This window comes from Aspergillus campestris (genome assembly GCF_002847485.1).
Source record: "Aspergillus campestris IBT 28561 chromosome Unknown P168scaffold_1, whole genome shotgun sequence".
Classification (NCBI taxonomy): domain Eukaryota; kingdom Fungi; phylum Ascomycota; class Eurotiomycetes; order Eurotiales; family Aspergillaceae; genus Aspergillus; species Aspergillus campestris.
Window position 1 is genome coordinate 598,122 of NW_020194336.1, and position 26,498 is coordinate 624,619.

Sequence of the window (26,498 nt, forward strand, 5' to 3'; positions counted from 1 at the left end):
AGGTTACTGTTAACAAGCCCACCGTATTTATTGACATTTGCCTTGTATTTTATTTGATGGGAGGTTGCCAATATTGTCCAAGTCAACAGACTAAGCTCTTGCACATTCAATGACGTGCGTTGCAACTCCCTCTCCTCGATGAAACTTGATCACTTTCATGCCAGCAGCAGTCACTAAGTTCGTAAAGTCATCCTCACTCCGCTCTTTGGAGCCGACATTCATCATACAGATATCCATCATAGTCGTGTACGGATCTGGCGGCGTCGTTGTGATTTGCTCGCAGATGAGAACTCTTGCGCGCGGGTCAGCTGGTAGAGCAGCGGCCAAGTGTCTAAGCAAGTTGATGGAAACCTCATCGGTGAATCCATGGAGACACCGGCGAACATAGTATATCAAAGCCCCTAGTCCACATGTGAGCAGATCGTTCGAGTGGGAGGAGAACGGCTGATATGCTTACCTTTGAGAGGCTGCCCCTGGTGGTAATCAACGGGCATTTTACGTATCTTCTTCAACACCGGATTGTCCAACGCGTCTGCAGCAGCTATGACATCCGCCCTATCCTGCAAAACACATCTATCAGGCGGAATCGACAACTCAGTGTGCGCGATGATCTCCAGCAGCGCTTGACCAAGATTTCCCCCCACGTCTACAATGAGCGGCATATCCGATTCGACTTCGCCTTCAGCCACTGCTTCCCCAACCCACGTAAAGTCATATATCCCAGCAGCTGGCATCAGTTCTGGGATCCCCTGCATCCCGTCCGCAAAGTCCGCCATCCGCTCAGGTCCACCGCGCGCAATGACCTCGTAGCACGTCAATTCACCGTCAACCCCTTCTGCAAAAGTCATAGGCACGGCCGTTTGGCCGCTGGGTTGCCGTCGGCCGTATTTGGCAAAGTAGCGCGGCCATTGGGTCCATGGGACGAGAGTCTCATCGAAGCTCATCGAGAACCATACAGCTGGAGGCGAGCGATGCGCGAAGGCTGTGCTCAGGCGAGTGTGCGCTACGTGTGACGGGGAGGGCTGTCGAAGTTTGCCTGTCGCGACGAGCATTTGACCCATGCGGGCTTGGTTGAGGTTAGCGAGATGGTTGTATTTCATATAGAAGCCTGTGAATCGGTGATGTGGCAGACTCACCAATAAGATCTTTATCAGCGTTGATGCTGGCGGAGAGCTCTTCATACGAGATGCTACCACTGGTGGGGATCTTATCCAAGAGCTTCCATTTCTGGAACATACGTAGACATGCCATTTCTGCCATCTGTAGGTTTGTAAGTAACCGGTCGAATGAGAGATCCTCCAACAGACGGAAAATACATTGATTGTGTACTGTACAGCGACGTCACTGGGGTGAGTCGTCTCATTGATGAGCTCTCTGGCGATGTCCGCGACCTTGTTCCGGGCAACATAATCGTCTCTCCCAGTGCGTGAAGAAAGACGTCCGACTTCTCGAGTCAAAGACTTGCAGAGTGTCTCCAGACGTTTGCTCGCCATTTTGGTAAGAAGCCGGCGTAGCGATCAAGAAAGGATAATGCCTCTAGACTCCGTTCTAGTATAGACGTTCTAGTCTTGTCCGGAAGTTTGAAGTTCTAAATTTTGAAAACAATGCGATAAAACCAACAAAGTATTGTCTATGTGAGTACAAAAGGCACCATTTAGCAACACTGCCTGGTGGAGCCTGGCGGAAGGCCCTGGCCCATAGCGCATCGAGGTGCTTAGGGTATTAGGCTAGCAAAACCATAGTATTACCAATACTGGCTGTGGTACGCTCGCAACGCGTATTACATGCATAAGAGTCAAATATAGTGCCCAGATCGAGAACCTTGCCTTCCCCTCATCTTGGCTGCGTCCATCACACCAGCCGGGCGTGCTCTCGGTAGAACTCCGCGCAAAACATCCTGCTGGTTGTGCGAAACGACTACTGCAGCGCTACCACGACTAGTACGCTGCAGGCCCAGAGCCCCCGGGCCAGGGGGGGGGGGGGGGGGGGGGCGGCTATGCGAAGTGGGGGCGGGGGCCTGCACCAGAAGATGACGACTCTTCGCCGGACGACTCCTTACCGACGCCGTACGTACCTAGTAATTAACGGATACATACGATGGAGTAATCTTGACAGTGTCATCAATGTCCACTGTCTACATACACGAACGCTACGGAGCGTGGTAACGACGTGAGCTAAAGTCTCACTGATAAGCATAGAATTTCAACATGGCACGAGAACACTTCTTGGAAGGAAAGGACATCGTTGTCGCTGGAGCAGGTGTGGCAGGTCTGGCATTTGCACTCAACCTACAAAAACAATGGGGAGACAATGCTCGTCCACCGAGGGTAGTCGTCTTCGATCGGGACAAGCGAGAAGTCGACCTCAGACGGCAAGGATACTCGCAGACGCTGAGTGGCATGTATGTATACGTACGCGTCCCGACCGCAAGAGTTGTCACTGACATGTAAAATTTGAAGCAAAGAAGACACTGGACTCGTCGTCTTGAAGCAATTGGGGCTCCTGGGCAAGGTCCTAGATGGGGCCGTGATGACAGACGCCATCAGCAAGTTCACGATATGGGACAAGGACTGGATCGCTTCTCCTAGCTTCAATGTGCCAGCCTATGGCGACATGCCGACCTCTGCTGTGCGCATTCCCCGACGCGTCCTGCGAATGATCCTCATTGACGCTGCGGAGGCTGCCGGTATTGAGGTTCATTGGGGTGTATCGTGCGAAGCCCCCGAATGCCTCGACGACGGGCGGGTTGAGATACGTCTCCGAACTGCGGACGACGGTGGAGGAACTCAGTCAACAACCACCAAGTGTGATCTGATCATCGTCGCTGATGGTGCAAATAGCAAGATCCGGACCAGCCTCCGTCCGGATGATACACTGCAATACACCGGCCTGATGATGATGGGCGGTGTCGCCGAGTTCCCCGACAACGCCGTTCCAGACCACATCAGAGACAAATGGGGCATGGTTCTCACAGACCAGGGTGTATCCTGCTTCTTGTCGCCTACAAGTCAAATGGGATACCACTGGGGGCTCAGCTGGCGGGAACAGAGTCCTCGTGCGCCTCCAACGACCTGGTCCATCGAGTATACCCAGAGCCTGAAGTCAGAGGCCCTCCAGCGGGGCCGAGTGATCGCAGAGCCCTTTGCCACTATCGTGGAACGAACCGACCCATCCACCATTTTCATCATGGCTGGAATGGACAAACGACCCTTCAGCCACGAGCATCTGAGAGGCGTGGTCTTCATCGGCGACAGCAATCACGCCTTCTCTCCACTGGCGGGAAATGGCGCCAACGTGGCCCTCAAGGACGGATATGACCTGGCTGAGCAGCTGTGTAAGGCGTCATCCATGCACGACGCCGTCTCGCAGTTTGACCGCGAGAGTGTTCCGAGAGCATTCCGCACACTTGACAGGTCGCATGAGCGCATAGCTAGCGCACACACCACACAGCTTGATCGTGATCAGTTCACGGACGGGTCGGGCGCAAATGACTTCCTAGTTGGACAGGGGCAGAGTTGAGGGATAGGACCATGAAACCAGCTAACATAGTGTATTTTAATCCGAGACAAGTATCTGGATCATACTAGCATACATATGAACAACTTTTACCATCCCGGGCAACGTCTCCAGGGACCTAAACCAATGGCATTGCATATGTTTCATATACACGTCTTGTTTGCTACATGAGTCTCTATAAGAAAGAGCTGTATAAAGACTCGCTGACGTATACTTTCTACACCGTGAATAGATAATAGTAAATATTCGCTAATTATAGCAGGGATTTCGTGGTGGCCTGATTGTCTTGAACTAACTATAGGATCAACTTCCTAGACTGTTATACACATTATATTGAGAGATAAGCTACTCATTGTTATAGGTGGACAAACTCCTTATAAACTAACATTAGTAATTTCTTAAGATCTTATTCATAACCAGTCTTTTAAAGTAAAATTAAATAGTTACAGTTATCCTATAACTCCGATTCGCCAAGTCACTGCAATGGCCCACCTACTAGCTAGTTCACTGCCTTGAGGGGCAGCTTCTGCCACATTTAATCTAACAAGCTGACCCAAAGCAAACACAACGCCCACCGCACACCATGGATTCTTCACCGGGTCTTCACATCATTATCGTTGGCGCAGGCATCACCGGCCTCGCAACAGCAGCATCCCTCCGTCGCGCAGGCCACATAGTCCATCTATACGAAAAGTCAGCGCAAGACAACGAAATCGGCGCTGCAATCTACGTGCCGCCCAATGTCAGCCAGTTCTTGCTACCGTGGGGGCTCGACCCAGACAAGTGGGGCTTTGTCAAGTCGCAAAAGGTCTCGTTCCTGGACCATGCCTCCCTCGAAACGAAAATGACGCTGTCGGATGGCATGACCGCCAAGGGGCTTACTGGTGCAGAGCTGTACTATGCCCATCGCGTCGATTTGCACGGTTGTCTCAAATGGATGGCTACGCGACCTGAGGGCCCGGGGCAGCCGGCTACAATCCACCTCCTGAGCAATGTGGTGGCATATGTACGACCTAATTATCCCGTATCATGGAATGTGCTGACCTATATGTTCTAGGATCCCTATGCCCCGTCTATTACTCTTGCCAACGGGGAAGTTATCTCCGCTGACGTCGTCATCGGGGCGGACGGGGTGCGCTCTGACGCCGTCGAAGCCGTTATCGGCGGGGAAGTCCAGACAATGCGCCCGAGGTTTGCTAATACATGCTACCGCTTTCTGGTGCCTGCGGATGCAATTGAAGCAGACCCTGACACTCGATTTTGGAGTAAGGACTCAGACGGCTGGTCTCGTATTATGATTGACAGCGCAACGGGGCGTTCAGTAGTGTCATACCCTTGCCGAAGGTACCGACTCGCTCCCGATATACATTCGAGGCCGTACCTAACTATGTGTTCTAGTAATACTATCCATAACTTTGTTCTCATTAATAACGAGGAAAGTGATACAAATATGTGTGCAGAAGGTGAGAACTCACATCACCCAGTATGGACCGCATGGCTGACCGGTCGCGTGCAGATTGGCACGCCCGCTTTAAAATCCCCGATGTTCTTAAGAGATTCTCGGATTATGACCCCAGGCTACTCAAGGTTTTAAGGCATGTAGTTCTCTAGGTCCTCAAGTCCCATTCTAACAAACTTGTAGCAAAGCGCCAGATGCACGCCGCTGGCCACTGATATACCGCAAGCCCATTCACCAATGGACTAAAGGATGCATGACGCTGGCTGGAGATGCTTGCCATGCTATGCTTCCTTGTACGTTTTTTCTAAATTTAAACTTGATATATCTATGATAAAATGCTAACCTTGTGTAGTTCTAGCTCAAGGCGGCGCTCAGGGCATAGAAGACGCCGTGGCACTCGGCGTCGTACTTCACGGGGCGACGACGCGTGATGACATCCAGAAGCGGCTGCAAATCTATCAAGAAGTACGCATGAAGCGGTCCTCTGTGATTCAGATCCTTAGCAACATGGGTGCGGATCACTCTGTATCAGTCGATGATCTCAGAGAATATTTAGATGAGGACCAAATGCCATGTATGACAACCAGTCCCGTTCTATAGTCTGTTGTTGCTAGTCAACTTGGTAACCACAAGCTAACCTTCTGTTTAGGCAACCAGCATGATATGATGATCCATAATTATAAATATGACGTTGCAGAAGTTGCCTTTGAGGCCATGACGAGATATGATCCCTCATTTAAGCTGGGGGATGCTTTTCTCGGCCGGTAGCCAGCTATATATATTTAGTTTGTTAAAGGCCTTGGCTAGCCCTAACCCAAGACTCTACGTGAACTGATAGAAGCTACATAACGCGTATGACATAGTTCTATTGCACAGTTAAACATTTTAGAATACCTTGTATATTTGTCGTAGGGTGGGCACAAGCCATTCCTGTACGGAGTATACGGATAGCATTACCCGGATTATCCCAGGAATGTCCTTTGCGCCCTCCTATTGTAGATACTCTGCGTTACTGTACCTCGCTCATCAGACGAGTTTACGGAAGGTGTAGAAGCAAAGGTCACCTCTTTTATTTAGGGTTACCCAAAGATGAAGCATGTCCTATAAACACTTCGATGTTTTGCGGAGTCCTCCGTAGTCCGTAGTGCTTGTTTACTCCGTAGTGGGACGGAGAAACCGAGGATCGCCGGATGAGGTAATCACATACCCGCCAGTGATTGGCCAGAATCGCAATCAAGAGGAGTCCGGAGTTCGGTCCCCACTCCGATCTCCCCCTGTGGGTCCCGTGACTCTCTTTATAAATGATTCACCGTCACCCTTCTTACATCTTCAACAGGCTGGTTATTATTCCCCTCTCGGTTTCTTCGACATACACGTATCCGCGGGCATTATGCTGGCGTTGAATATCCGATCGAGAGCTCTGGGGTGGAGCCGACGAGCTCGGTTGGAGAACACGTACGAGAGAAGCTTCCCATCGCGTCTTCGCAAATCAACAGATACTAACAAGTACAAATTATATCCAGTCGTCTTCCACCTACCGGACACCGCTATAGATCCGACGAGTCTCTCAACCGAATCTCATCGAAAATCACCCAGCCCAAGTCCCAGGGCGCATCTCAAGCGATGCTGTACGCCACCGGCCTAACAGAGGAGGACATGTCGAAGCCGCAGGTCGGAATCTCCTCGGTGTGGTTCGAGGGTAACCCCTGTAACATGCACCTGAACGACCTGTCCGGGATCGTGCGCGAGTCCGTGCACAAGGCGGGTCTAGTGCCGATGCGATTCAACTCGGTGGGCGTGTCCGATGGGATCAGCATGGGCACCACGGGAATGAGATACAGCTTGCAGAGTCGGGAGCTGATTGCCGATGGCATTGAGTCGGTGATGAGCGCCCAGTGGTATGATGCGAATGTGTCGCTGCCGGGTTGCGATAAGAATATGCCTGGGGTGTTGATGGCGATGGGGCGCACGAATCGGCCGAGTGTCATGATCTACGGCGGGAGTATTAAGCCCGGGTGTAGTGCGAAGGGCCAGAAGCTGGACTTGGTTAGTGCGTTTCAGTCGTATGGCCAGTATATCACTGGCCAGATTGACGAGAAGGAGCGGTTCGATGTCATTCGCCATGCGTGCCCCGGCAAAGGGGCCTGTGGCGGCATGTACACGGCTAATACGCTGGCGACGGCTATTGAGACGATGGGTATGGCTGTTCCCGGGAGCAGTAGTTGTCCGGCAGATGATCCCAAGAAGCTGGTTGAATGTGAGAACATCGGCGAGGTGGTGAAGAATCTGCTCAGGGAAGATATCAGACCCAGTGATGTTATGACCCGTCAGGCGTTTGAGAATGCAATGATTGTGGTGAACATCCTAGGGGGTAGCACCAACGCGGTTCTCCATCTGATTGCTATTGCGGACTCTGTCGGTATCAAGTTGACTATCGATGACTTCCAAGCGGTATCCGACAAGACACCATTCCTGGCGGACTTGAAGCCATCTGGGAAGTATGTCATGAACGACCTATACAGTATCGGTGGAACACCAGCCCTCCTTCGATACCTTCTGAAAGAGGGCCTGATCGACGGCTCAGGCATCACCGTCACCGGCAAAACAATGAAGGAGAACGTGGCCTCATGGCCGGACTTCCCTGCCGGCCAGGACATCATCCACCCCCTCAGCAAGCCCATCAAACCATCCGGCCATCTCCAGGTTCTTCGCGGATCGCTCGCTCCAGGCGGTTCAGTAGGCAAGATCACCGGCAAGGAAGGTCTACGGTTCGAAGGCACAGCTAAGTGCTACGACTACGAAGACGCACTCATCGAGTCCCTCGAGCGGGGCGAGATCAAAAAGGGCGAGAAGACTGTCGCGATTATCCGCTACGAAGGTCCCAAGGGAGGCCCCGGTATGCCTGAGATGCTGAAACCCAGCGCCGCCATCATGGGTGCCGGTCTTGGCCAGGACGTCGCCCTTCTCACGGACGGGCGATTCTCTGGTGGTAGTCATGGATTCTTGATCGGACATATCGTGCCGGAAGCCATGGAGGGCGGCCCGATTGCGCTGGCACGGGACGGTGATAAGATCGTGATTGATGCTGAGAAGGGAGTGGTTGATTTGGAGATTCCGGCGGAAGAGCTGGAGAAGAGGAGGAAGGCGTGGAAGGCACCCCCGCTCAGATACCAGAAGGGAACTTTGAAGAAGTATGCCACTCTCGTTAGCGATGCTAGCCACGGTTGTGTTACGGACGGACCGATCTAAATGGTGGGCTGGCTAGAATTCCTGATGGCGTTCAAAATAGATAATGTGACATACTGCGTACAATTTAGGGGATAATGTGCAACTGATGTACTTGGATACGGCTATCATCCTATTACTTGCTCCATAAGCTAATATAACATCAAAACATACACAGGACTAAAAGGTGCCACATCATGAAATGGAGTAACATCTGCTTGGTATTCAGAAATACACGACACGTTTGTGTCGGAAAGACTCTACTTGTATCAGACCAAGTTCTGTCAACGGATTTCTCCACTATGTTATTTTATATAGTTTAGCATTTGCTGTTTGCTACTGGTTCAGACTCGCTCTAGTTTAGTTCAATCTATACATTGCAATGAACGCCGTATTTGGCGCGGGAACCTGCCTACAAATCAAGACCGCACGGGCCGATCCGGTACTAGCTAGCCCTAATGGTCTCGATCCCAAAATATCTACGGAGTGTTTGCCGAGGTCGATAGTCGTTACGAACTTCAATTGATGGAGACTTGGCTATCAGTATTTCGCTTGAAATGGTCGTGATTATCACGCAAATATATGACAAAATTGCCAATACATTCTAGTTCAGTATACCGTGACCTTCTCCTTTTGTGATCTAGCGAGATTTTCCCCTCACATACCGCGCCACCCACTGAAACATACCAATTATCGAACTCCCCACGTAGTCCTTGCTGTGGTATCCAGACGTATCGACAGAGAATGCAAAAGCGCTGGACCGATACGCCTGTATCTCAGATCCTTTCGGGGCCGGCCCGTCGACTTCAAAGCCCTGGACTTGGCAGGTCCACTCCTCAGTATCCACCCACCCCACATCGATCGCCTTGTCAAAGTAAGCGCGGAACTTGGTGCCCGCGGCGTCTAGATCGTCACGCTCGTAGATCTCCCGCATTCTGTACCTGAAGTCGCAGATGTGCCACGTTACGTACCCGTGGATGAACCCGCGGATGGTCGTCAGCATGGCGGGGTCTTTGTCCTTTAGTACTTCCAAAATGCGCACACAGGCGTGGATCGTGTCGTCCGTGAGACGGACGGGAGCCTGGTCCATGGTGACTCCGTCCACGGTGCACCAGTTGGTGACCAGGTTGGCTTCGTCCTGGTCGTATTCTTTGTAGAAGGAGAAAAGATCGTTCATGAGGGCAACAGGTCCGTCCATTTGGGCCATCACGAAAGACATCTCCTTGAAGAGCTTTTGGTGGTCGAAGTGGGCGGCGGGGAAAATGGTTCCGGCGACAGCGCCGCCGAGGCAGCTTAACCGGCGGAGGAAAGATGGGTAGCGGTCGGCGCCGGGGTAGCCCTGGAAGTTGTGTTGCTCGAGCCAGCATCCTTCGAAGTAATCGAATGTGCAGCGCATGATATTGAAGGCGCAAAAGCTGCCGTAGTGTCTTAGGAGACGGGGCAGGTGGGAGTTGAACAGCACCCAGAAGGGGTGCTTCTGTTGCTTGCCCCGGATAAGGTCTGTCCAGAAGGTGGCCATCTGGGTGCTGGGCTCGCTGCTGATCTCGTCGTCTAGGACATTGATAATGGAGAGATAGATAGAGACGTCTACTTGGGCTTCACGGGGTATTTTACTCCAACAATAGACAACGAAATGCGAGATGGTCCGCGTGACAGCGGCTATTCGGCGGGGAGCAACATCTTTGAGGATGCACCTTGGAAGAGGCTCAGTAAAGTACTGTGCAGTCTTGGAATGGACACGCCGAAGGCCTTCGGCCCGCTCATTGTGTGTCAGGTTGTCGTCATGGTACTCGATGGCATCGAGGAAGCGGACAATGGAGTCGCAGTACGTGCTGGCGGGGAAGTATTTTATATCCATAATGGAGGTAATCCAAGGAAATTTGAGATGCTTGTTAATGTCATCGACAATCTCGGACAAAGGCTCTTGAAGTACCTTCCAAGCATACGTATTGGATGAGCAGGAGGCTTGAAATGCTGGCCAGTGCACACTCTACTGCCAATCTCTAGCCCGATTTGCTCCTCTCGCCCATTATCCTCTACCAGGTGGATTAGGATAAGCATAGACCTCATGACAGAAACAATTCCATCTACTCATACTCCAACGTATCAACATCACCGGACCCACATGTCCACGCTGTAAGCGACGAGGTGGACGGTGAGAAGCCAGAAACATTACTCGGACATTCTCGGCTTGATACGAATTTGATATGCTAGCAGGAAGAACAATTCCGCAGTTGCCAATTCACTCCTCGTATCATGAGAGTGGCTTGAATCTACTGGAGGCTATATGGAACCAAACGGCAAGGGTACGAAAGGTATCCCTTACAGGAAGTTCTTTACAAGGCCTCTTCACCGATATGCAGTCATATCGAATTAGATGAGCATGAAACCGTCGACAATAGAATTGCCTTTTGCTGAAGGATATGAATCATGGGCTTCGGTAATGCTTCTTGCTTTAGCAGGATGCGTTTTGCTCATGACCTACCAGGCATTCTTTGCCATTAAATATCCCGCCGACCTCCCACTAGCTGGTGAGCCTGGTGGGAAAAGAACATTCAGCTGGCGAATGAGATGGAGGTACTATACCGACTGCGAGGCTCTCTACAAAGAAACATATGAGAACGTAAGTTCTTCTACGTCAACATTGAGAGCGACACTGACTTGTATCAAGTACACTAAACATGGCAAGGCAGTCCTCCTCCCGGGACTTGGATTCCGCCACGACATCATTCTGCCTCAAAGCGCAATGCGGGATATAATGGCCCGTCCTGAAAAGGAACTTAGTCACGCCGACGCGGTCTTGGAACTTGTTCAACTGAAGTATGCATTTGGCCATGAAAAGTACAAAGCCGATCCCTGGCCTTGTATGCTTGTGAAGTCGGATATCAATGCCAATCTGGAGGCTGTTTGTGATGGTATGAATGAGGAATTGAAATATGCATCTGAAAGATATATTGGATGTGATACGGAAGCTTGGAAGGAAGTCAATTTGACGGAGACAATTCGAATGGTCATGATGGCCGCGGCGAGTCGATTTACTGTTGGATTCCCTCTGTGTATGTTTTTCTCTTTTGTTTTGGGTTTCCCACTGCAGTATTCCTTTCTAACTGATGAGCTACAGGTCGCAACGAGGAGTATCTTCGAGCCTGCTGGAAGGTCAACGATGGGATAGTGATGAACGGCGGTCTAACCGGGGCTACTCCACGTCTTCTGCGCCCGATTTTTGGCCCGTTGGTTACAATAAATCTCCGTCGAAGCATCGAAGATGTCAAAAAACAAGTAGAGCCTATCTATCACCAGCGGCTCCAAGCATTGAGCCGTCAAAACAGCGCACAGAAGCCCGATAGCGAAGAACCGCGGGACCTCTTCCAGCAAATGCTCCGCTACGCCCAGAAAGAGCGACCAAACGAACTGCACGATTTCCCCAGTATGACTAGACGACTGTGTTTCGCCAACTTTGCAGCCGTTCATCAAACAACCTTGCTTGTAACAAACATGATACTCAACATCGTCAGCTCAGACGCGAAATACAATACTATTACCGTCCTCCGAAACGAAGTCGACGACATCATCGGCCCCGATAGCAACGCCAAATGGACCAAGTACAAAGTCGCACAGATGATCAAGTCCGACAGTGTGGCGCGTGAAACCATGCGTCTACATTCAAACACCAGCTGCGGAGTCTTCCGCAAGGTTCTAGTCGAGGGGATCAAAACAGAAGATGGCATCGAACTTCCCAAAGGCGCGTACGTCTCCTTCCTGGGTCGTCCGCTTCAATGCAAAACCGAAGACTTTGGGGATCCTATTATATACGATCCCTTCCGGTTCTCTCTGATCCGCGAGAAGGCTCCAAAAGACACGAAAGGCAGATCCTCCGCGAGCAATCTGAGCTTCGTCTCGACTTCACCGGAGCATCTTCCTTTTGGCCATGGAGGTCATTCGTGTCCGGGTAGATTTCTGGTTGACGTTGAAGTCAAGATGATTGTTGCCTATCTTCTAAGGAATTATGACGTCGAGTTTCCGGCCGAGTATAATGGGCAGAGACCTGCGAATCGGTGGATGGCCGAGACTCTAATGCCGCCTTCTGGGGCGCGAATTAGGGTAAAGAGACGAAGTTAATGCTGTGTGGGTTTAATTCTTTTTTTTTCTTTTTTTTTTTCAGGCTTATCGGATGTGAATAACGTGTCAAATATCAGATTAAATTAGATGGGAAAGAAGCAAAATGTTTTTGTTGAGTCAAAGTCCAATAGCAGAAAACGTGCGAGATCCCCTCATAGCAGATTACCCGGGAATACCTAGAAGCCCCGTTCCGATCAGGGACACACACCTAAACCCCCAAACCTTCCATTTCCAGGGCTTTTAAAGAGAAGACTCGATCTGGACCTAGAAGCATTATCACATACCCATGCTAAGCTACTGTTAAGACTATTAATAATTATCTTTGAACCCAACACCCACGCGGAGACCGTTACCGCTTATCTCCGAAATCGATGACGGCATATGGACGTCAAGGTGCGCTCGATTCCTGTTTTGCGGATTTCTCCTACTACTATTGGACTCACGCCAGAGACGAGCCAGTCCACTGTGCTCGTTCAATTTAGGACTGTCCGAGGGGCTGATATTATTTATCATTTGGTAAATCGGTGTCTACCATTGTTCATTTATCTTCGATGAGTCTCGGATCCCGAATTGGTAAGTTAACCTATAGTCGCATATCCATGCAAACGTGATGGCAGTGCCCATTGTTCAACTGAGATGTGGTGTCAAGGTTAGTATCAATGCCCCGTGTATGCATATATGTGTCTGCCTCGAAAGGACGAGAAGCCGACTGATATCTTGAACACAGAACGATGCCTGGGGCAAGAAGGGAAAGGAGTCACTCTCCGCGCGCCTTTGGGCGAAGACACCCGGCAATGGCCCAATTGACCAAAACCAGACTTATTCAGAGGTCAGAAAGAAGTCTTATACTATTCACTTGGCATTTAGAAGGGCTGACTTCATAGGTAAACAGTTGTGGATGGGCACGTACCCCAGTAATCCCTCCTATGTACTGTCGAGTGGAGAACTCCTCTCGGACTACATCAAGAACAACCCACAAGTGGTCGGCGACGCTGTGCTGAAACGCTGGGGAGCTGAGATTCCATTCTTACCCAAGGTACGATCCGCAAGTTAGAAATGTGCCGGATCGAAACAGAATTGCTAATCGAGCAAGTAAAAGATTCTTTCGTTCTCCTCGGCCCTCTCGCTCCAACTCCATCCAGATAAGGCACTTGCTGAAAGACTCCATGACAAGGACCCCAAGAGGTTCGGCGATAGCAATCACAAGCCAGAGATAGCTGTTGCCCTATCGAAATTCGAGCTATTCGTTGGCTGGAAGCCCCTCAAGGACATCCAGGCACTTTTCGAACTGCCTGCATTAAATCGTTATACACCAAGTGAAAGCCATTTTAACGACCAAACTCTGAAATCGATTTGCAAGGCCTTGTTGGAGGCTTCGCCGGATATGGTGAACGAGACTGTCAAGGAGCTCCAAAAGGTCCCGACAGAGCAATTCGGGCCATATCCGTATATCCCTTCCATCCTCGATCGTCTGAGCGCGCAGCATTCCGAATTTGACAATGGGAACCTTGTGGCAGCCCTACTGATGAACTACATGACTATTGGACCCGGTGATGCAGTATGTGTTCCAGCCGACAGTGTTCACGCATATCTCTCGGGGGACATAGTTGAGTGTATGGCTCGCTCTGACAACGTACTTAATGTTGGCTTCTGTCCTAGGGCCGATCGCGATAGTGTGGACTTGTTCACGCAGGCTTTGACGTTCAAACCACACAGTTCACAGGAGGCTGAGTTGCCGAGGAAAAAGAGCGACAAGGGATTGAGTGGCAGAACTGTAGAGTACGCTCCACCAATGAGCGAGTTCAATGTTCTTGCAACTTCTCTAGCTATGGATCAAACCGAGACTCATAAGGCTATACTTGGACCCAGCCTTATGATTGTCACTGAAGGGTCTGGCAAGATGGAGGTTCACGGAACCACGACCGCCCTAGATGAAGGGCAAGTTTTCTTTGTCGGGCAGGGCATTTCGTTGGATTTCTCGACGCCGACAAGCATGACCATTTACAGAGCTTATGCGGAGTAGGGGAGTTATAAATCTGTGACCGCGAATATACTCGCTATTTTCCATTCTTCAATTATGTGTTGATAACAAGAGACATCTAATTTAAGCTTGACGCCGTTGTCTCCCAGAACCGAGGGAAGTAAAAAAAGTGTAACAAAAGATAGTGGCATTGGCCAGTGCTGCAAGTCAATAAGAGAGTAATTAGCATGCTAGTCCGTTAGATATTTGTTCTACAAAGAGTAGCCTCTTTATGGAAGCTCGTATGTCCCACTAGACTGCGAAAACGATATATGTTTCGCCGGCGAACCGAAGATTCCCAGTGTACTCGGACATTGTGTGTTATTGTCAAACATAAACTCAAATGATTCTAGTATATTTTGTAGCTGAGTGGTATCCTTCTCCACCAATTGTATATGTCTTGCTTGTACCGATCTATCAAACTAGATTTGTATATATTATCCAAAGCCGGATCTCAGACCTACCAATGAGGTACATAGTCTGACCACTCCACCGTCTGGAACGCAGTGGCGGGTAAGCTTCGTAGCCCGACAAAGTCCTCGACCAGTATATAACCCCGACAAACACAGTACAGGGCGCAGAGTACAGACACAGGTATCAGCGCCCGCAGCGGGATGTCCAAACGGGGATCCTTCGATGGATGTATATTGCGTAGTATGGCGGGAAGATTATCCCTCTGCGCAATGGGCAACGGTGCTCGCTGCTTCGACCATCGTGGAAGCAGGATTTTATGACAGTATTGCGCGCAGGCGGATCCGAAAAATGTATATACCAGCGTGTAAATACTAGCCGCTCGCCATAGGAGTTGTTCCGTGGGCGACGGAAAATTGAAGTTCCACGCGAACATGAAGATGCAACCGAATCCGACAATCACAGGAGCACCGATTACTTCGGCTAGCCTATCCAGAGACTGAAATCGGTCGCTGGGGATGCGATTGTACGGCCGGGTGTCTACCTTCCGCGAGAAGATAGACAGGTGGACTTTTGATAAAATCTCCATGTAATAGCGCCAGAAACGCTCACAGAAGAAGGCTTCATCATGAACAAAATCCAGTGGGCTAGTGTGCCACGGATTGATACCGTGGATTCCATTCTATACGATATCAGCGTCCGCCTATTGTGTTCAACGTGTAGGCAGTAGACAACAACCTCTGCAAGAATCTGGTCAATGTGGACAACACAGTGGATGGGCACCGTAGTAGTAACATCCTGCGGTTTGTAGTACCAGCAGAATGAAGTCACCAGAAATACCAAGATGAACGAGAGCGTGGTCAGCTCCAGTTTAGTCAGGGTCAAACCCAGCCCTACCCGTGTGAAACAATCGATGACCATCCACACGGCCTGGCAGACGGCGATACATCTCGCGAGCCCATCTGACTTGTTTCGATCCATGATGTCTTCTTTCGTAATCCGAGGGTATTCGATATACCCGTGTTTTACGAGGAACAGGAACTGCTGGGCGTCTATCGGAAATGGTATTTCAATTCCCGGTCCATGGAGCACAAAACCACCCATATCAGCGTAGAAGCCATGCACGATGGTCCAGTCCCTGTGACCCATTTCCGTAAGCTCCTAGGCACAGTCAGTCTTTTATCTTAGACGCTCCAGCAATATGCAAACCTTTACTGACGCCCTAGCGGACGTCCACTGGCCTAACGTCAGCATGAGCAGGAACTCTGGTCCAAGAACGCCCATTAGAGCCAGATGAAGTTTATCGCGCAACCGAGCAAAGTACCCGTCAGACGGTGCAGGGATATTTGGACAAACTGATGTCCAGCAGCACAAGATAATAGTTAGGAGGCATGTGGAGAGAATACTCCAGGTGCCGCGACCGTCGGGCTCAGTTACCCAGCCGGAGGTAGAGGAACTGGAGTCAGCATCGCTAGTCATAATTCAATATAATTATTGCTCCCAGAATTCAGTGATGCTGCGGGCGAGCTTGATTTGATATATAGGATCTCTTCTTTTAGGCACCAACCAAGGCAGCAAAGTTCGAGACGAGGCAGAATCAGTGTTGACTCTTGTGTATGACCCCTGTAGAGCCAGGCGCTTAGCCAGGCAGTTACGCGGTTACAGCTGAGCGTTGTTCAAACTAGCGCTCAGAGTGGTTCAGAAAGTTGCGCTAAAATCTTGAACCACGCCGAACTACCGCCTCATATAGGCTGAGCAGAGCATGGTTCAGAAATCTAGGCCCTCCAAACGTACTCGTAATAGTCCTATTACGGGTCCCTGGGCCTTAGACGGTCCACCAATATATAGACTACTGGTTCTTGAGAATTAGACATATTTGTTACTATTCACAAGACCACATAGTTTGTAATACATCAATAGTCCCCAGTGACTAGTCCAAGGTGGAATGAGTGGACATACTCGGTTCTGTGAGATTGATCTGGAAATTATTTGGCTACAAATCATAGACAGAGATTGAATGCCCTTTCTTTGTGAACTTGGTGGACTTTGTCTTCGACTCGTCTAGGATCCTTTAGTGGATACAATTTTTTTCCCGCGAAAGGAGATATTAGAAGGGGTGTATTGTCTCTTGGCCTACTGCTTCTCTGGCGATCCAGTCGGTCTATTTGTTTTCAATTGATTTCTAGCACTTATATCACCGGCTAGAGGCCATCTATACAAGACGATAGCCCCCGCCTGATGATATTTCATTTATTCTGCGCTCTCAGTAGGCTCGTACGAGATCCTTGACTTGTGCTCTTTGTCAAGCCCATTGATCGGGATGCAGTGATGGAGAAATCTCGCAGGCGGCCCCTGTAGAGACACCATGATGGGATTGTGGCAAGAAAACAATTTCTACTGCTTATATAGCCTACGGGATGAAAACTCGAGTTTATAATGGATGAAACGGAATTTCAAGATGGTGAAGTACCTGAAACAAGAGAAACAAAAAAAAAAACACATACAAAGGCTCCCACATTCGTGAAGAGGGAAGGGAAAAAACTACGTGAGAAAAAACCTTGCCCAGAGCCCGCGACTACCAAGCTAGAAACTCAGATCTTCGAGACTTCTTTCTAAGACATCTTGAAGATGACGTGCTTCGTCCCGGCGAATGCTGATCTGCGCAGATTCTGCAGCCATCCGAAGCAATTCGTCGTTCTCGTATCCGCTCACAAGGACGGGTTCGAAAACACTTGGGAGCTTCGCGATGATATGCCGTTCGATGACCTGTCTACAAACGTTGTCGACGAAAGTCTTCATAGCAACCTAGCAGGTGAATGTTTTAGAAGGCATGAGTCATTGCTGTTGGGGAAAGTTGACCAACCTTGTAGTATGCATTCAAATCATTTTGCGCTTCGAAGCAAGCTTGCTTTGTCATATCGACAACCACCCGCCCCTGAAGTGAAGTGACGAGCTTGTCTATTTCCTCGGTCGAATTGCTCACATGGAACTTGCCTTTCCAGTCGTTTTGAATAGCCTTGTGCATTGAATCTTGGATTTGGCGCTTTGATTGGTCATTTCGAGCCTTCTGGATATTGTCCGTAAAATAATGATTGTACGTGATAGGTTGGCGTGCTTCGTCCTCGAGCAACACGTCTAACTCATACATCGCGCGTTTGATATTCGTTTTAACGGACTTCTCAACGCAGTCTTGGACGTTTTGGCGGACCTTGGTATCTTTGATCACGAACTTTAATGCGGCTTGTAAGAAGCTGGAAACCAAATTCGCGACGGCGTCAACATGGTCACGAGAGATCTTGCCCCAACGCATTGATTGCGAATGGAAAAGCTCTGCAAGCAGGGTGTGGTTATAATTTCCCGGTAGTTCCCTGCCACGCGTCCGATCATATACCTGACATCATTAGGAGGTGATTGACAGTCGTTGAGTTCCCCACTTACTTGCTTAATCCACGCAACCATTGCCTCCTTATCAACGAGAATCTGTCCCTCTACGTTAAGAGATGACTCCATCTTCTCGTCAGAAGAAGTTGGCCCCAGAGATTGATCGTCTTCCCGACAAACAATTTTTCGTGTGTGGCCATTTTCTCTCATGTAATTCGCAAACTTCTCATTCTCGAGATGGACGACAGCGCGCAGCCGATTCGCAAAATCCTTGCCTTGGATGTCGAAAAAACTCGCGTCACGGCCACCATAGTCGCCATCAATACCAGCACGAACCAAGCTGTGAAAGTCGACGCTAGCCTGCGTCAGGTATATCCGTATCTGACCAGGAGTATTTCGTTCCATTCCAAGGGCAGCAATATCCTGGCTATTTCGCTCGAGAAGCTCACGCAATTCCTCTCGTACTTTCGGAAGCTCACGTTCAATGTGACTATCCAGAAGGTCTTGGAGAAACACTCGAAGGTTCTCGATCCCAACGCGTGATGGATCAAGTCCCAGGCTACTCCATGGTTCGCTGGAGAAGAAAGCCTGCTCTGCGCGCTTTCTAGCAGTTGGAGACAAGCCCTCCCGCAACTCGGCGGGGGCCGGATTTTTGAGCAAGAAGAATCCCAAATTGAGCTTTGTGCGATCCAAGTTCTTCGCCAGGCGTGCAACCCGTTGCTCAGTTCCGGTATTGATAAGATCTGGTTTTGTGATGATACCGACCGTTCGTACCCCATCCTTATCGTAGCGACGGGCTCGCTGGATGATACCTTGAGTATCAACATCGCTACTTGCTGGAACAACCGCAAGCACAATTGTCCGCGAACTTTCGAGGTAGGAATCAACTAGATCACTAACAAGCTCCACGTCGCGCTCATTCTCGGAAACCGAAATCAAACCGGGCAGATCAACAATCGTCAAATGTAGTCCGGTATTGCCAACCAACTCCAATCGCAGAACATCGGCGGCAAAAGCGGGAGCATCGGCCTGATCTTCGGAGGTACGAATGCCCATGCACTGACCTGCGGCTTCGATGATTCCGGGAAGCTGAGCGAAGTCACGGAATTCCATTCGGAAGGAGGCCAAGCGCCTTCTCTCCTCATCATCTCGCGACAAATGAGGGTTTATCGTGGCCGTCATACGATTCGCTTGTGGCGTATGTCTCAGGACAATTTCCGTCGCGAATCTGGTACACAAGCCATCCTGCCGGGGGAAAGGGATTCCACTAATCCCTTCCAGCACAGAGCTTTTGCCGGCGGACTGATCACCGCATACCACCAGCTGAGGCAGTGCAACATGATCGCCAACTCCGTTGGCGCGAACACGGTCGATTTGGTTGAGTCGCTGAGACGTTCTCGATGATTGGAGACCGAGTTCGTCTCCGACCCGGCGGAAGTCCATCGCTGTCCATCGTTCTTCCAAACTCTCCGGATCATCTGACGTCGGGGTCAAAGTTTCCATGTCTTCGATTCAGATGGTCTAGGAACTGTCGCTTGGTTCTGATTTTTCAGGTTCGACAAAGAGAGTCTGGGGACATAAAATAAGGAGCGAACCGAACTCTTTATAGTTGCGATCAACTTGCGCCGGGTCAAAGAAGGACTCGACCGACAATCATCGGGAACGTCTGAAGCCACTCAACAAAATCGACCGTGTGACAGCAGGAGTTGACGACCAGGTTGCAAGCGGCGAGGTGTGCCAGTGTTTGCGGTGTTCACTTGGAGCCTTTTATATCCCGCACCCGGCGGGGGCGGAATCCCTTGCCGTCTGCAACCATCACCGGTTGTTCGACCCCCTCACTGCGGTAAGGAATGTCTGTTTACATCAGGCTGCCTTGGCCCGAAATCCAGGAGAAAAAGTAATTGGTGTTAGCTTGACCTGCTGACAAACGTTCGATCACGTTACAGAGAGATCCTGAAAATCGGATGCTTCCCGACTATTGAAGCGTAGCGTCTTTGCTTTGGTGAGCTCAAGCTCTGCTAAAAGCTAGATCAGATACAAGAGACATAATCAGTTAACAAGAAACCACGTTTCCTGGTCCTCGAGCTAATTTTGTTTGCACGTAACCTTGGAGGTCAGAATCAACGCGGCGCAAGGGGGTTGCTGCTAGGGATGCTCTCTCCATAATGAGCTAGAGCGATTGTTTTACTGCCCCTTGGTGCCTTGGTACATCCCTGACTCATTTGCATAAGTGTTGTTTTCAGGGCGGGTTTGGGCGGATCTAGGGGGCTGCCCCCAATCCGGCCGGGGTTTGGGGTCTAGCTTCAGGATCCGCCCAAAACCCGAACCCGGCCGATTGGAGCGCATTCTGGGAGTCCTTCCAAAGATATGACCTTCTTAAGGTAATTGATATTTTTGAAGGTAAGTTTAAGTAGACAGGAAGCCCTGTTTTTCACACCCTATAGTCATATGTACCAGGTTGTATACTAAGGAGGGTTGTATAGAGTTCTGAGTACATCAAATGGTTTGGAGGGGTCTCCCTTGTCTTGTTAGGGTTACCAGGAGGGAGCTACGTAGCCGCCTCTTCGACCTGCGTATAGCAACTGTATAGCAACTCATGATCCAAACTCTATGAGTATAGTCGATAGATTACCTACTGCCTAGTAAGAGGAAGGTGGCTGAATAAAATAATAGAGAACATTATATATTCATCTAGGGCTGATTTTTATGTCTAGGCTTTTCTAGATTCAGTTATTCTGTATGTGAATGTGTGGTGGTATGATTAGATCATCTAAATATTATTTGATGTTTGTTCGGAACTCATATAACCAGTCATTTGTTACCAAATACCTCCGTGGGGGATCAATTTTGCCCATTTTATATGCCATGGTCGGCAAATTGCACAAGGAATAGAGTCCAAAGATAAAGAAAAAGAAGAAGAGGAGGAGGAGGCGGAAAAGCATTCAACAGCCAGGATTTGCATGTGGTCACCTATCATACTACTAATCAGCCACTTAGCGGTGGTGATTTTTTGAGGCAACCTCATTAACACTAATGCCAAACACATTAGAAATCTGGCAGAGGATTATGTACTATAGTTCACCTGCTTAACTTCCTTATGCCGTAAACCCTTATAATTGCAGCTTACATATATGTCCCCATCTTGTACCAATATGTAGTAACCCCGGATTCCTCATCGATAACACGAATATTACGATATCCAGCATGTCTCTGCAAAATGTCCCCAAGTCCCACCTGTTCCTTTGTTAGGCAAGTCTGATTCAACTAAGGTTTTGACTCACATTTATAGCAAATCCCTTGTTGTCGAGTGCATGTTGTGGCATAGTGACCTAAAGAGCCACCTATTACCATAGTTTGATTAGCGAATGCATCTCTTCGTAGATCAATGGTGATGCTCACATCTGTCACAAGTGAGATCAGGACATTGGTTCCTCCAATGTCCATATCTCCAACAGTTATAGCATTTGTCGCGACGCTGAGATGAGGCATTGCCTCTACTTTCCAAGATTTCACCATCGCTTTCCTCTTCTTCGCTTTCTTCATCCTCGTCTTCGCTTGTTCCATCCTCGTCTTCGCTTGCTTCAACCCGATGTATATCAGAATCATACAGAATCTCTTGCACGGTCTGTGCTTGATCAATGTGGATGGCTGGTGTCTCCAGGAGAAGTTCTTTGGTATATGCTGCTGCCGCGGCAGCAGCATATCGTTGCCATTCTTTGTTTTTGTGGGAGTCCGCGTAATCACAAATGCCGCGCACCACGAGACATGGATAATTATTCATCAATCCCGCCGCTTCCATCTCCACACAGGATGCTCCGAGTTCACGACCTAGATTATCTCGTAGGTGACTGTTTTTCACAACTTGATTACCGGACGCAATCACCCCGTAATGAATAACAGGGTTGTTATCCTTTCGATTGGCTCGTTGGACGTCCATAGTTTTATCACAACCATCACAAGTTTCGGAGCTGGGAATGGCGTGATCATAGCCGGTCATGTAGAGACAGTCCGCTTGAGTTGGACGAGCGAAATTTGCAGCATAGTTGGGTATCTTGCGTTTTATGTCGTCGAGAAATCTCGGGACTCGGCTCCCTTCGGTCATGTGGTTCGTTTCTACTTTGTTAAGACTTGTCAAGAGGATTTGAGGTGGACGGTTGAGCATGCCTGTTCGCTGAAATACGCCTTCGTTTAATGCTTTGCCGTAGTCATATTGCACCACTCCTCCATGTGCACCCGTTGGTCTACTGACCACAACATCACCAAGGCGGATATCACCTTCGCTTGGCACCCCTCCTCCGATGCCGACCATCAAACCAAAGCGAATCGAGTGGAAACTGGATTTCAACTGCGTGGCTACAGTAGCGGCAGACGCAATGCCATATTCACCATGTGGCAGGCATGCAAGTACAATATTGTGTTGCCCAATATTCCCGAAATAATAAGAGTTATGGTCGTTCGGTTGTGACGATAGGTTCTCGTGGACCTCATCGAGCATGAGCTTCGCAGCTGCCATCTCCAGAGATAGGGCGCATATCCATCCAACCGTGTAATCGGCATGAGAAAGACGGGTCCTTCTTGCCATTGTAGTTGTTCCACTAGTCGGGCTATTGAGTTCGAATGATAGAATAATAGTCCGGAGAATTCGAAACACAGAAACGACGTTATAGAAACTGGGTGGGAAAGAATTAATTCAGGGGTTAATCAGGAGAGGAGAGACTGAGAAGTGAGGCTGGCTCCAGACCATCCAAGACGGCGCGAGGGCCTAATATCTTGCCCAATCATTTTCACGAAATTCGACAAGGATGGTTGAGGCTGGAGAAGTCCATCGACTTTGGTAGGTAATGTACGCTTCTGCAGTGGAAACAGGGGACCGGCAATAGTTAGCCATAGCAATTGACAGTTGCTGTCAACAAAAACATGGCTTTGGCTGGCTATATATAGTGTTCTATCATCAGAACTCTCTGCTATATAACATGTTTGTAACTGGACAACTATAGTTAGGGGGCTCCACAATATGGAGCAGAGGCGGAAATCTCCAGTTGTTCGATTATGCGCTCCCACGAAGGCATTGCACATACTGTTCACTAGAGGATGGGGTTTCTAGGGAGAAGACCCATCTTGTTTGAGACAGGTATATTATTGAGCATATGCACTGGAATATTACACCTGATGGTGAAATCATGACCTTGACAAGAAGTCGCAGGCTCAACAATATTATGCCTACTACGTAGTATATTGACGCCTTGGCAGTGGGTCCCCAGGAAAAAAGTGGCGTGTGTCGTGAAGTTAATTCCAAGAATCACTGCATGTAACCCTTCTGGTATATCTCTATGGTTCATTTCTAATCACTGTATATTGTGACTATTCGAGATGACATAGGATTGAATAGTTTTGATTGTTGGATTGATTTCAACTAGTCCATATATTTCTTATCTTCCTTCAAAGGAAAAGGAGAATAAACCTTACAAAAAAAGCTATTAGATATATTTCATGAGCTGAGCTAGGGATTTCTCCTATAGTTCACCATCATGTTCTGTAAGCTCTATAGACAGTAGTCATTTCTTGATAATACCAATCCCTATATTCCTCTATACAATCCTGTTCACTATTCTTAGCACGCTACCTTTACAGCTCTTTGGTGTGGCGTTCTGGGACCCCGCATAACAGGCGGGCCATGCCAGTTAGATCTACTACTCTCCATCTAGAAGCCCAAGTGCCTAGAAAGTTCGCAAGTTACAAGGCGTATATGTTACTGCTATATATTAAGCCCATGATCTACAAACCATTCCTCAGGGTGTACTTTCAACCCAAAATATCAACCGATAATACTCCGTTCTATACTGCAGATTAGGGCTGGCGCAGTGCATCCGCAATTGATGCCTCAGGCCGCCGATCCGACGATCCCAAATTTTCCTCATCGTCATCACTCAATCCATCAGTCGACCGCTTACCTACCAACCCACCAACGTACGGCCTACTTACTTACCACCCTCCAACCCAAGTACCTACTCCATATCCCACAGGAAAAAGAAACTACTCCAAAATGGATCTCGAAACCTCCTACAACACCCACCCCGACCCCACCACCTCCTCCCCCAGCTCCCTCGCCGCCCCGCACTCCCCAACAGCAACGATGACCCCCCCATCCGAAATCGATGCCCCCCCTCCAGCAGGAACAGCATCCACAAACGCCCTAGACGACATCTTCGGCTCCTCCCCACCAACAGCCCCCTCCACCACCACTACCGCCCAGCAACCCTCCCAACACGACACCCCCACATCAAATGAACCCTCCGAGCTGCCCTCCCTCCGCAGACAACACGTCACAGCGGGCTACCGCGACGGTATCGCAGCTTCGAAAGGCGAGCACGTGCAGGATGGGTTTGATGCGGGTTTCCCCGTAGGTGCGCAGCTGGGGATGCGCGCGGGCACTGTGCTGGGTATCTTGGAGGGGTTGGTGCGTGGGTTTGAGGCGCGGGTCGGGGGTGGGGCTGTTAAGAAGATTCAATCTTCTTCTACGAGTGGTGATGGGGATGCTGGAGTATTAGAGGAAGAGAGGCGAGCGAAGAAGGAGGAGATTCTGGCGCTGTATCGACGGGCAGTGAGGGAGCTGGATGTGCGGGGAGTGTTTGCAGGTGCGGATGAGGCGCTGCGGGGAGATGGACCGGGCGAAAAGGAGGAGAAGGGGGAGAAGAAACAGCCGGAGGACAGGCTTGCGAAGACAGGGGCGGGCGTTGTGGAGGGGTGGGAGACGAGGGTGCGCGTTGCGCGGTGGGAGGAGAATATGGAGGCGTTGGAGGAGAAGGATCCGAGCCTAGCTGAGCTGAGCTGAACTGAACAAGGTTGGCTTGGTTTTTTTTGAAGTGTCCTTGCTCGCTGTTTGTCGAGTTCTGCGCTTTTGTGGTCGCGGTACTAAAGGCGAGAGGGCCAGGTCACTTACCGACCCTGTTACCTTTAGTATGGACGGTCCTACGGGGCCTGGACCGACTCCCGATGCACATTCCTGACGCAGAGACTCCGTCCCTACCTGACCATGTCTCCCGCAGTGCCAATGGCGGGACCTGTATGGACGGATGGATGGATAGACACCCTTGCGGTGGCCCGACTACCCGTATTCCGTCAGGGTGACTCGACTGCAAGGAACGGCGGGGAGGAAAGCAAGACAGGGACTTACCTACATGGTGCTCTGCTTGGGTAGTGCATACAAGACTGGTGGAGGAGGGCTGTTGTTGAGCATGCATATAGCTACACAAATGACTACGTTGTGTATATACAGATACTCGTCTCAGACCAGACGATCGATTTGAAAATATACCTACGAATAAAATGAATAAAACCATAGACATAAGAAACAAGAATCAGACATAATCTACCCGTTGTCAGGACAATAAAACACGGACCCCTACCAAGTCGAGCCCGAACAATGCTCCCTAGATAGGCGTTCCGTAGCTTACCCAACACATATCCAACACATATCCACCAAACGACCCAAACCAACCTAATAACCAACCACCCTTCTTAATACGAGCACAGACAATAAGAATAAACGCAAGCAAGCAAGCGGTAAACCACGAACCAGGGACCAAGACAGTCGTGGCCCTGTTTTCAACACAACGGTGTGTATGGATCCAGGGGGTCAAGGGATGCCCATATTTGGATCATAGCATACACACATACATCCTAGTATAGCTTAGCATAGAATAGCACAGCATAGCACTGTAAAGCATAATATGGATAATATAGCATAGCATAGCAGAGTACAGCACGGCATAACGCAACGTAATCAGGGAATGTAGGTAGCTAGGTAGCTAGGTATCCCGGTGAGACATAACAATAGCTAGGTTTTACCTGGGTATCTAGGTATCTACCTACCTACCCAGTGTGTAAGCAAGGAATTGTGAGGAGACTTCATCCTTGGATTGGTGGATTGTCATTCCGGCTAGATCTAAGTATGTATGTATGTATGTGTGTAGGCGCTAGCTAGGTGGACCTATTCTGGGGAGGATGGGTTGCACTGGAAGCTGCATAACAGCGATCAAAGAAACTGAGAAGAAAAAAAGAAAATAGAGAGTTTGTGAGTTGTATATCTTGTATGTCTTTTGTATTTGATATTGAGGTGACATGGCATGACACGGTTAAAGAAATTAGATATAGCGATAGAAGGGTAGTAGGTAGTAGGCAGTAAGTAGTGGGAGTAGATGGGCGTATGTGGCGGTATTAACGAGGGTAAGTTAGTGAGCGAGTGAATATTAATGAGTGACGTGCCCATACTCCAAACACAATGAAATCAATCAAGCCGCTGTGAAAAAAGGGAAGGAGAGTCAAGTCCTAGACAAAAGAAAAAAGAGATCATGAGTGTAAAAAGAA

General features: G+C 49.5%; 12 protein-coding genes across 12 annotated transcripts; 6 read left to right on the forward strand and 6 right to left on the reverse strand.

Moving 5' to 3' along the window:
• Nucleotides 1-90: 90 nt before the first annotated feature.
• P168DRAFT_314027 (S-adenosyl-L-methionine-dependent methyltransferase) lies at nt 91-1,493 on the reverse strand (the record flags this gene model as incomplete). Its single annotated transcript, XM_024839729.1, has 4 exons — nt 91-401; nt 458-1,066; nt 1,137-1,260; nt 1,317-1,493. 4 exons carry the CDS (start codon nt 1,491-1,493, stop codon nt 91-93), a joined length of 1,221 nt encoding a protein of 406 aa, XP_024696483.1.
• Nucleotides 1,494-2,141: 648 nt separating this feature from the next.
• On the forward strand, nt 2,142-3,520 carry P168DRAFT_323102 (FAD-dependent oxidoreductase; the record flags this gene model as incomplete). Its single annotated transcript, XM_024840645.1, has 2 exons — nt 2,142-2,401; nt 2,460-3,520. Exons 1-2 carry the CDS (start codon nt 2,208-2,210, stop codon nt 3,517-3,519), a joined length of 1,254 nt encoding a protein of 417 aa, XP_024696484.1. The 5' UTR covers nt 2,142-2,207.
• Nucleotides 3,521-4,038: 518 nt separating this feature from the next.
• On the forward strand, nt 4,039-5,837 carry P168DRAFT_3988 (FAD binding domain-containing protein). Its single transcript, XM_024841924.1, has 7 exons — nt 4,039-4,522; nt 4,574-4,860; nt 4,915-4,979; nt 5,033-5,111; nt 5,159-5,268; nt 5,328-5,549; nt 5,625-5,837. The coding sequence occupies exons 1-7, from the start codon at nt 4,100-4,102 to the stop codon at nt 5,741-5,743; spliced, it is 1,305 nt and encodes a 434-aa protein (XP_024696485.1). The 5' UTR covers nt 4,039-4,099; the 3' UTR covers nt 5,744-5,837.
• Nucleotides 5,838-6,302: 465 nt separating this feature from the next.
• Nucleotides 6,303-8,382, forward strand: P168DRAFT_323104 (dihydroxy-acid dehydratase). Its single transcript, XM_024840646.1, has 2 exons — nt 6,303-6,430; nt 6,499-8,382. The coding sequence occupies exons 1-2, from the start codon at nt 6,366-6,368 to the stop codon at nt 8,222-8,224; spliced, it is 1,791 nt and encodes a 596-aa protein (XP_024696486.1). The 5' UTR covers nt 6,303-6,365; the 3' UTR covers nt 8,225-8,382.
• A 458-nt stretch (nt 8,383-8,840) lies between these two features.
• P168DRAFT_261906 (Trichodiene synthase) lies at nt 8,841-10,058 on the reverse strand (the record flags this gene model as incomplete). The annotated part of the gene is made up of 1 exon (XM_024834716.1): nt 8,841-10,058. One exon carries the CDS (start codon nt 10,056-10,058, stop codon nt 8,841-8,843), a length of 1,218 nt encoding a protein of 405 aa, XP_024696487.1.
• A 525-nt stretch (nt 10,059-10,583) lies between these two features.
• P168DRAFT_261908 (cytochrome P450) lies at nt 10,584-12,599 on the forward strand (the record flags this gene model as incomplete). Its single annotated transcript, XM_024834717.1, has 4 exons — nt 10,584-10,823; nt 10,872-11,256; nt 11,322-12,325; nt 12,397-12,599. The coding sequence occupies 3 exons, from the start codon at nt 10,584-10,586 to the stop codon at nt 12,317-12,319; spliced, it is 1,623 nt and encodes a 540-aa protein (XP_024696488.1). The 3' UTR covers nt 12,320-12,325; nt 12,397-12,599.
• Nucleotides 12,600-12,929: 330 nt separating this feature from the next.
• P168DRAFT_228969 (mannose-6-phosphate isomerase) lies at nt 12,930-14,342 on the forward strand (the record flags this gene model as incomplete). The annotated part of the gene is made up of 4 exons (XM_024833161.1): nt 12,930-12,968; nt 13,047-13,148; nt 13,212-13,355; nt 13,419-14,342. The coding sequence occupies 4 exons, from the start codon at nt 12,930-12,932 to the stop codon at nt 14,340-14,342; spliced, it is 1,209 nt and encodes a 402-aa protein (XP_024696489.1).
• A 403-nt stretch (nt 14,343-14,745) lies between these two features.
• On the reverse strand, nt 14,746-16,034 carry P168DRAFT_323107 (uncharacterized protein; the record flags this gene model as incomplete). Its single annotated transcript, XM_024840647.1, has 3 exons — nt 14,746-15,432; nt 15,489-15,911; nt 15,960-16,034. 3 exons carry the CDS (start codon nt 16,032-16,034, stop codon nt 14,800-14,802), a joined length of 1,131 nt encoding a protein of 376 aa, XP_024696490.1. The 3' UTR covers nt 14,746-14,799.
• A 1,149-nt stretch (nt 16,035-17,183) lies between these two features.
• P168DRAFT_323108 (putative dynamin GTPase) lies at nt 17,184-20,115 on the reverse strand. The gene is made up of 3 exons (XM_024840648.1): nt 18,189-20,115; nt 17,614-18,141; nt 17,184-17,555 (listed from the first exon to the last, which is right to left on the reverse strand). The coding sequence occupies exons 1-3, from the start codon at nt 19,632-19,634 to the stop codon at nt 17,334-17,336; spliced, it is 2,196 nt and encodes a 731-aa protein (XP_024696491.1). The 5' UTR covers nt 19,635-20,115; the 3' UTR covers nt 17,184-17,333.
• A 756-nt stretch (nt 20,116-20,871) lies between these two features.
• On the reverse strand, nt 20,872-21,340 carry P168DRAFT_286070 (uncharacterized protein). The gene is made up of 2 exons (XM_024836272.1): nt 21,259-21,340; nt 20,872-21,202 (listed from the first exon to the last, which is right to left on the reverse strand). Exon 2 carries the CDS (start codon nt 21,071-21,073, stop codon nt 20,909-20,911), a length of 165 nt encoding a protein of 54 aa, XP_024696492.1. The 5' UTR covers nt 21,074-21,202; nt 21,259-21,340; the 3' UTR covers nt 20,872-20,908.
• P168DRAFT_286071 (Pfs domain protein) lies at nt 21,234-22,814 on the reverse strand. Its single transcript, XM_024836273.1, has 3 exons — nt 21,531-22,814; nt 21,413-21,472; nt 21,234-21,365 (listed from the first exon to the last, which is right to left on the reverse strand). Exons 1-3 carry the CDS (start codon nt 22,711-22,713, stop codon nt 21,322-21,324), a joined length of 1,287 nt encoding a protein of 428 aa, XP_024696493.1. The 5' UTR covers nt 22,714-22,814; the 3' UTR covers nt 21,234-21,321.
• A 1,313-nt stretch (nt 22,815-24,127) lies between these two features.
• Nucleotides 24,128-24,963, forward strand: P168DRAFT_300699 (uncharacterized protein; the record flags this gene model as incomplete). The annotated part of the gene is made up of 1 exon (XM_024838455.1): nt 24,128-24,963. The coding sequence occupies exon 1, from the start codon at nt 24,175-24,177 to the stop codon at nt 24,961-24,963; it is 789 nt and encodes a 262-aa protein (XP_024696494.1). The 5' UTR covers nt 24,128-24,174.
• Between the last annotated feature and the right edge of the window lie 1,535 nt (nt 24,964-26,498).

What these genes read in the sequence shown, in the direction of transcription:
- P168DRAFT_286071 (XM_024836273.1), bottom strand. Translation starts at nt 22,713, where the DNA reads ATGGCAAGAAGGACCCGTCTTTCTCATGCCGATTACACGGTTGGATGG. An exon ending in TGATCTCACTTGTGACAGAT is followed by an intron (nt 21,473 to 21,530) that starts GTGAGCATCACC and finishes CTATGGTAATAG; the next exon opens with GTGGCTCTTTAGGTCACTAT. An exon ending in ACAAGGGATTTGCTATAAAT is followed by an intron (nt 21,366 to 21,412) that starts GTGAGTCAAAAC and finishes ACAAAGGAACAG; the next exon opens with GTGGGACTTGGGGACATTTT.
- P168DRAFT_3988 (XM_024841924.1), top strand. Translation starts at nt 4,100, where the DNA reads ATGGATTCTTCACCGGGTCTTCACATCATTATCGTTGGCGCAGGCATC. An exon ending in GTGTCATACCCTTGCCGAAG is followed by an intron (nt 4,861 to 4,914) that starts GTACCGACTCGC and finishes TATGTGTTCTAG; the next exon opens with TAATACTATCCATAACTTTG. An exon ending in AGGCTACTCAAGGTTTTAAG is followed by an intron (nt 5,112 to 5,158) that starts GCATGTAGTTCT and finishes ACAAACTTGTAG; the next exon opens with CAAAGCGCCAGATGCACGCC.
- P168DRAFT_286070 (XM_024836272.1), bottom strand. Translation starts at nt 21,073, where the DNA reads ATGCTTTTCCGCCTCCTCCTCCTCTTCTTCTTTTTCTTTATCTTTGGA.
- P168DRAFT_323104 (XM_024840646.1), top strand. Translation starts at nt 6,366, where the DNA reads ATGCTGGCGTTGAATATCCGATCGAGAGCTCTGGGGTGGAGCCGACGA. An exon ending in CGAGCTCGGTTGGAGAACAC is followed by an intron (nt 6,431 to 6,498) that starts GTACGAGAGAAG and finishes AATTATATCCAG; the next exon opens with TCGTCTTCCACCTACCGGAC.
- P168DRAFT_323108 (XM_024840648.1), bottom strand. Translation starts at nt 19,634, where the DNA reads ATGGAAACTTTGACCCCGACGTCAGATGATCCGGAGAGTTTGGAAGAA. An exon ending in TGGTTGCGTGGATTAAGCAA is followed by an intron (nt 18,142 to 18,188) that starts GTAAGTGGGGAA and finishes TAATGATGTCAG; the next exon opens with GTATATGATCGGACGCGTGG. An exon ending in ATTTGAATGCATACTACAAG is followed by an intron (nt 17,556 to 17,613) that starts GTTGGTCAACTT and finishes TTCACCTGCTAG; the next exon opens with GTTGCTATGAAGACTTTCGT.